This window comes from Erinaceus europaeus, chromosome 5 (genome assembly GCF_950295315.1).
Source record: "Erinaceus europaeus chromosome 5, mEriEur2.1, whole genome shotgun sequence".
NCBI lineage: Eukaryota > Metazoa > Chordata > Mammalia > Eulipotyphla > Erinaceidae > Erinaceus > Erinaceus europaeus.
The window spans coordinates 384,672-391,478 of record NC_080166.1 but is presented as its reverse complement, the minus strand read 5'-3'; the positions used below and the strand labels follow the sequence as shown (position 1 = coordinate 391,478).

The 6,807-nt window shown below is 50.0% G+C and overlaps 1 protein-coding gene across 2 annotated transcripts in view; it reads right to left on the bottom strand.

Moving 5' to 3' along the window:
• Positions 1-3,928: 3,928 nt before the first annotated feature.
• Positions 3,929-6,807, bottom strand: part of SLC1A3 (solute carrier family 1 member 3) — an 88,677-nt gene continuing 85,798 nt past the window's right edge. For both annotated transcript variants that reach the window (XM_007532046.3, XM_060190955.1), the window contains one exon: positions 3,929-5,998. In XM_007532046.3, the coding sequence (XP_007532108.1) occupies positions 5,788-5,998 (211 nt within the window). In that variant the 3' untranslated portion in view covers positions 3,929-5,787. The remainder of the gene's footprint in view (positions 5,999-6,807) is intronic.

The following is a 6,807-nucleotide window of genomic DNA, read 5'->3' as shown; positions in this document are numbered from 1 at the left end:
GAGCACTGCTCAACTTTGGCTTTTGGTGGTGTGGGGGATTGAACCTGGGACTTTGGAGCCTAAGGTATGAGCATCTCTCTGTATGACCATTATGCTATCTACCCCTGCCTACCCCACCCCCTTCCCTTTTAGGTTGCCACCAGGGTCATTGTTGGGCCTTGGTGCCTGCACAACAAATCCGTCACTCCCGGCAGCCATTTTTTTCTAAAAAAAAAAATCCAAAAATATATGACAAGACAGAGAGAAATTGAGAAAGGAGGCAGAGAGATAGAGAGGGAGAGGGAGAGAGACAGAGAGACACCTGCAGTCCTACTTCACCGCTCGTGAAGCTTTTCCCCTGCAGGTGGGACGGGGGCTTGAGCCCGGGCCTTTGTGCACTGTGATGGGGGCAATCGCCCCTCCGGGTGCCCACCGCCAGCCCCGGAGCTCGGCGTCTCTGTGTGTGCACTGCCGGGCAGTTGCTGAGCCCAGCGCCTCACACTGTTGCGTCTGAAGCCAAGGGCCTCTGATCTCAGGGCCGTGCTCTGTTCTTCATCTGCAGTTACAGCTGGGCCTTCATTCTGGTCCTCCTCCTCTTCCCCTTCAGTTCTAGACAGCTTATTTCTTTAATAAGATGCAGATAGAGAGCTCTGTCTGGTGGTGGTGCTGGGGATTGTGCGGGGACTTCAGAGCCTCAGGCAGGAGAGCCTTTCGCGGTCTCCGTGCCCTGGGTCTGCCCAGCCCTGGGTCTGCCTTTCTTATCCTCAAGTTGGGTTTAAAGAAGGAGATCCTGCAGTTACAGAAGTCAGAGCCCCTGTCTTCTGCACCCCAAAGGAATTTTGGTCCATACTCCCAGAGTGGTAGACAATAGGGGAAGATGACCAGTGGGCTCAGTATCCCCATGCCACCAGGACCTGAAGTGTCTGTCACCAGGAATCTTGTTTTTATACCATCACTTTGGGGTTCCATGTGCCTCTTCCCCAAGTGAGTTCTTTTCAGGGCAAGTTTTCCTCTCAGTGGAAAGCCCCAAGCCCCCTGGTGACTGTCCTGAATACCCCTCCATCTGTTCCTTTATGCCTGGCATCAGCACCCCTCAGCTCACTGCCTATCCATTTCCTTCATCTTGCTGCCTTGTTCTATTTTCTGCCGACTAATTCATCTGACAAGCTGGGAGCTGACACTTCCCAACTGTTCTGGCCCCTGGGAACAGGCCACCCAGCACTGGTTATTTTGCCCAGTTCTGGGGCCACCCTGGTGGAGAAGGGGGTGGCGGGGAGGCTGGCTGATTGACAGCAGCCTTGGGTTAAGTGCTCAGCGGGCGGCCTGGGGAGGGCTCGCTGGCTGCCCTCACTCCTGCAGCCAAAGCAGCCCTCCTCCAAGTTCACCACTCATGAAGCTTCCCCCTTACAGATGGGGAGGGGGGCCTTGAACCTGAGTGCTTGTGCTTGGTAATATGTGCACTTAACCGGGTGCACCACTGCCCGGCCCTCAGTGGCTTTTAATAAGGAACTGGCAGGTGATCTCATGAAGCCATCTCATGGCTGCCCAGGCTAAAGCTGCACTGGAGACCCTTGAATGTGACACATCGAGACATGACGAGAGCCCCTTTATGACCCAAAACTAAGAAACCACAGATCAGGGCATTTGTGATATTCAAATGGCTGCTGGCCTGAGGGAAGTTCCAGCTCTGGCCACTTGGGATGGGGTGGGGGGCATCCACAGCTGACATTCTGGACTCAGAAGTGACCAGGGAAATTTAAGGATGATCACCCAGCTGCTAGGAAGGACTTCCTCCCAAAGTCACCAATTTCCACTTGCCTGCCCCCTAGCTGGTCTTTGCTCCCCTTCCACAATGTCCATCTAAGAGGCCATTACCAGCCAGCTTTGGGAAGCTCTGTGAAGACTCCCTCATAGCTCAGGGACACAGCAGTCTGCCTGAGAGGATGAGCTGGTCATAGCTTCTTCTCACATGGAAGGAGAGGTTTCCAGGTTCACATAAGTCAGTACATTTCTTAGAAGTTTTTTCTTCTCCTTTTTTGTAAATCTGGCTCATTGAGGAGCCGGGGGTTCAAGTACCCCCTCCTCATATTCATCTATAACAATGTATACTCATCTGTACTCATCTATACTCATGTGTACTCATTATGCTCATCTGTACACATATATAGTAATTCATACTCATCTTCACTCATCTATACACATCTGTACTCATCTATGCTCATCTGCACTCATATATACTCATCTATAGTCATCCATGCTCATATACAGTAATTAATACTCATCTATGCTCATCTGCACTCATATATACTCATCTATAGTCATCTGCACTCATCTATACTAATCTTTACTCATCTGTACTCATCTTTCCTCATCTATGCTCATCTGTACTCATCTATAATCATCTTTACTCATCTATACTTATCTATGCTCATCTGTAGTCATCTTTACTCATCTATGCTCATCTGTACTCATCTATGCTCATCTATACTCACCTATGCTCATCTGTACTCATTTATACTTATCTTTACTTGTCTTTACTTATCTATGCTCATCTATACTCATCTATGCTCATCTATAATCATCTTTACTCATCTATACTCATCTATGCTCATCTGTACTCATCTATACTCATATATGCTCATCTATGCTCATCTGTACTCATCTATGCTCATCTATGCTCATCTGTACTCATCTATGCTCATCTGTACTCATCTATACTCATCTGTGCTCATCGATGCTCATCTATGCTCATCTATACTCATCTATACTCACCTATGCTCATCTATACTCATCTATGCTCATCTGTACTCATCTATACTCATCTATGCTCATCTATACTCATCTATGCTCATCTGTACTCATCTATGCTCATCTATACTCATCTATACTCATCTGTGCTCATCTATGCTCATCTGTACTCATCTATGCTCATCTGTACTCATCTATACTCATCTATGCTCATCTATGCTCATCTGTACTCATCTATGCTCATCTGTACTCATCTATACTCATCTATGCTCATCTATGCTCATCTATACTCATCTATGCTCATCTATGCTCATCTGTACTCATCTATGCTCATCTATACTCATCTATACTCATTTATACTCATCTATGCTCATCTGTACTCATCTATGCCCACAGGAATAAATCAGTCACCCACGGTTGTTCTGTTGTTCTTCACTGAACAGAACGGTTCAGGAGCATTCTGGTTGTTTCCAAAACTGCCTCTGGAATTTTCCTCAGCTCTTTCCTGAAATGACAGCAGATCTGAAAACCAGACAGGAAGCCGCTTCCTTGGAGGGACCACTGGTGGCCTTACACCTTCCCTTAAGCCAGCGTGGAAGTGACTCATTCCATCTGAGACATTTGTATCTAATGCCTACATCCTGTGCCCTCCAGTTCCCACTCCACAGCTCGAGGCTGAGCAAGAACAAGGCCCTCTACTTTTCTGTGACTGGTCCTTCCAAGAGTTTTCTTACCTGCATGGAAGCTGTCCCCAGCAGTTCCCTGAGCTCACCAAACTGTCTCTGCCAGTGGAAGCTTTGCTTCTCTCTCTCTCTTTCTCCTTTTTTTCCTTTTCCTTTCCATTGTACTTGGCAGGGCAGAGAGACATTGAGAGGGAAGGGGAAGATAGAGAGGAAGAGAAACAGAGAGACACCTGTAGCCCTGCTTCACCACTAGAGAAGCTTCTCTCCTGCAGGTGGGGACCAGGAGCTTGAACCCAGGTCCTTGCACATGGTAACATATGCATTCAATCGGGTCCACCACCAGCAGCCCCAGGACTGGTTTCCATCTGTGGGAATTATTCTGGTGGAGCTTTTCCCCTGTAGGTGGGGAGTGAGGGCTTGAACCTGGATCACTGAGCACTGTGACATGTGCACTCAACCACCACCGGTCCCCAGAAGTGTTGCTTCTCTGTAGAAAGAATAACAATACCATGCAAAGATATAATGCAAAACTATTTTCTTTCTTTATTGAAAATGCATCTACAGAGTAATGCTTCTCTGTCCACACTGGGTGCAGCACATGCAGAGCCTGTGAGAGACCGGGGAGAGGGTCGCCTCCAGGACTTGCTTTCAGGAAGAAACCGTTAGTGTAAAAATAGACCACACCACGTAACGAGGTTAATTTGACACGATTAATCCTTGCTCTACTGGTGTCCCCAGATGACAACCACAGACTTTAATGAACCTTTGTAGTGTGATTTCCAAGCAGTGTCTCACAGTTAAATGGTTATTGCACCGCGGTCTAAAGTTAACTTTTGTACACACACAATGTCTCTATGCTGAGAAATTCACTGTGTCTGGAGGCTGTATGTCTAGAATTCCAGTCTTCATGCTTCAGTCAGAACACTAAACATAGCTGGTGTCACCTGACAGCTCCCACTCCCTATTGTGGTCTCCATATTCCTCAGAGGGTGAATGATTTGTCTCCAAACCTAGGACCTGCTTTGCTGAAACTAACGCCCCCGTCTCCCCTGGCCTTCTTAGCTCAGAATCATGCTGACAGGTCCTTCACATTGATTCATTTTCTACCATTTCTGTCAGGACATAATAAAACCCCACTCTAGGGAAAGGTTTTGGCAAAAGGGACTAAAAAAAAAAAAAGGAAGAATGTGTTTCTTTCATTTTACAAGCTTTTGATTATACAGGGCAAAACCTTTTCAAACAAAAGGCTGCACACCCAGCCCACAGACTTCTATGAGAGAGAGCTCATTGACTGAATTCTTTAAAATATATCAAGGAGTGGCTTTATAGCTTCACTTGCGGGCTTCCTTAGGGAATGATTTTGAACTGGAAGGAAAAGGCATGTCGGGCTTGAACCAGTGGACTTCTCTTTGAGAGAGCCTTCCTCAGAGAGGACGTGGGCTGCTGCTGCTTCAGAGCCTCTCCTCACACCGTGGTGACCGTGCTCCCTCTCCCCCAGGTGACTCTGACCGTTCAGGTGAGGCCACAGGACACCTCTTCCTTCACAGCTGTGGAGGGCGGAGTGAGCCCTCCAGGTGGGGCGAGCAGGTGAGAAGGGAGTCCTTCCCTCCCGGGAGGCACTAAGCAGAGGGCTGTGTGTACCCGCACCCTCACCCGTGCCTCAGAAAGCCTCCTGCCTGGTGCGCAGCATGACTGACATTTCGCCTCAGGACCTGGTGACCCCACAGCTGGCCCGGGCAGTGGTGCTCGCTCCAGGCCCCCTCGAGATCCAGGACGGGAGGGCCCACGGAGGCACCTGGGGACATTATTCCTTTCTAAGGGAGGACTCGAGGCCCAGAGAGGAGGCATGGCTGCCGTGGGCACACAGGAGCTTCCCTTGCTGTGCCCACAGGTGCGCCGGACGAGGACGCAGCTCAGCAGGAAGAGGACAGGCCCTCCTGGCTGCACTGCTCCCAGGCTGGAGTTTGTCAGGTCGTCTCTATTTTGATCCCAAGGCTGAACTGCATTCTGAAGAACTTTAAAATTTTGAAAGTTGTTTTAAAAACAACCCCTTTTGCCTACTATTTGATCCTTCACCTTCTAGAGGAAACAATCACATTTGTAGGATGTCTACCATAGAAAGTCTTAAGTTCCGAGGAAGACTGCTCTTGGTGTCAGTACCTTGTTGGAGAGGACTAAGCTCCGGTGACTGAAACGTTTCCAATGCGGGATGAGAGCGAGGCGTTTGGGCCACCAGCGCACCCTCCCTCACACGTGGGTGAACGCTGCCAGTCCTGTCAGAGTGAGGAGGGGGGTGGGGCTGACAGAGAGGTGCAGACGGGGCTGGGAGGGTCGTACTGTCTCAGACACCGTGTTCTGGGCCGCGCTCCGGCCGCGCTCACATCTTGGTCTCGCCGTGGCCGTGGCCGGGCTTCTCGGGCTCGCTGTCCTGAGCGACCAGCTGGTACGACTTCTTCATCTCATTCTCCTCGATCACCGAGTTGCCCAGCTCCACGTCGTGACTCTTGAGTTCGTGTCGTGACAAGTACTCCACGATGCCGGCCCCCAGGGAGTCTCCCAGCACGTTGGTGGTGGTCCGGAGACGGTCCCTGCGGGAAGGGAGGGGAGAGCAGAGGTGAGGCCCCGTGAACCCCGCCACAGCAGCTCCAGTCAGGAGCCGGCCTCTCCGTCTGTGGACATGGCACTAGTCTGTCTGTGGAAGGACCGTTACACTTTTTTTTTTTTTTTTTTAGCGGAGCACTGCTCAGCTCTGGTTTATGGTGGTGCAGAGGGTTGAACCTGGGACTTTGAAGCCTCAGGCATGAGAGTCTCTTTGCATAACCATTATGCTATATGCCCCTGCGCCCCCCCCTTTAAATTAAAATTCATGGTTATTTCGGGCTGGGTACCAGCCCTATGAATCCACCACTCTCAGGGGCCAGGGTCCCCTCCCCCCATTTTATAGGATAGGAGAGAAATGGAGAGAGGAGGGGAAGATAGAGAGGGAGAGAGAAAGACAGACACCTGCAGACCTGCCTCACTGCTTGTGAAGCTTCCCCCCTGCAGGTGGGGATCGGAGGCTGGAACCCAGGTCCTTGTGCTTAGCACTCTGTGTGCTTAACCGGTGTGCCACTGCCCACCTTCACACCCCTGGAATGACCTTTATCCAGCTCCTTCCTTTTGAAAACGCCCATGGGATCTCTTTCCTGCAAGTCACATTCCTTGAGCCCGTTAGTAATTCTCAAAGTGTGGTCCAAAGACTCCTTGACGTTCCCCCCAGCCACGTCTGATTTCCTCACACTCTAAGGAGCTACTTCCTCCTCCCACTTCACTTTCTCATGAATGCTTAGTGGAGAGTCACAAACACTGCATGACATGAAAGCCACCACAGCAGAGGAAACAGTGCAAGTTAGGGTCT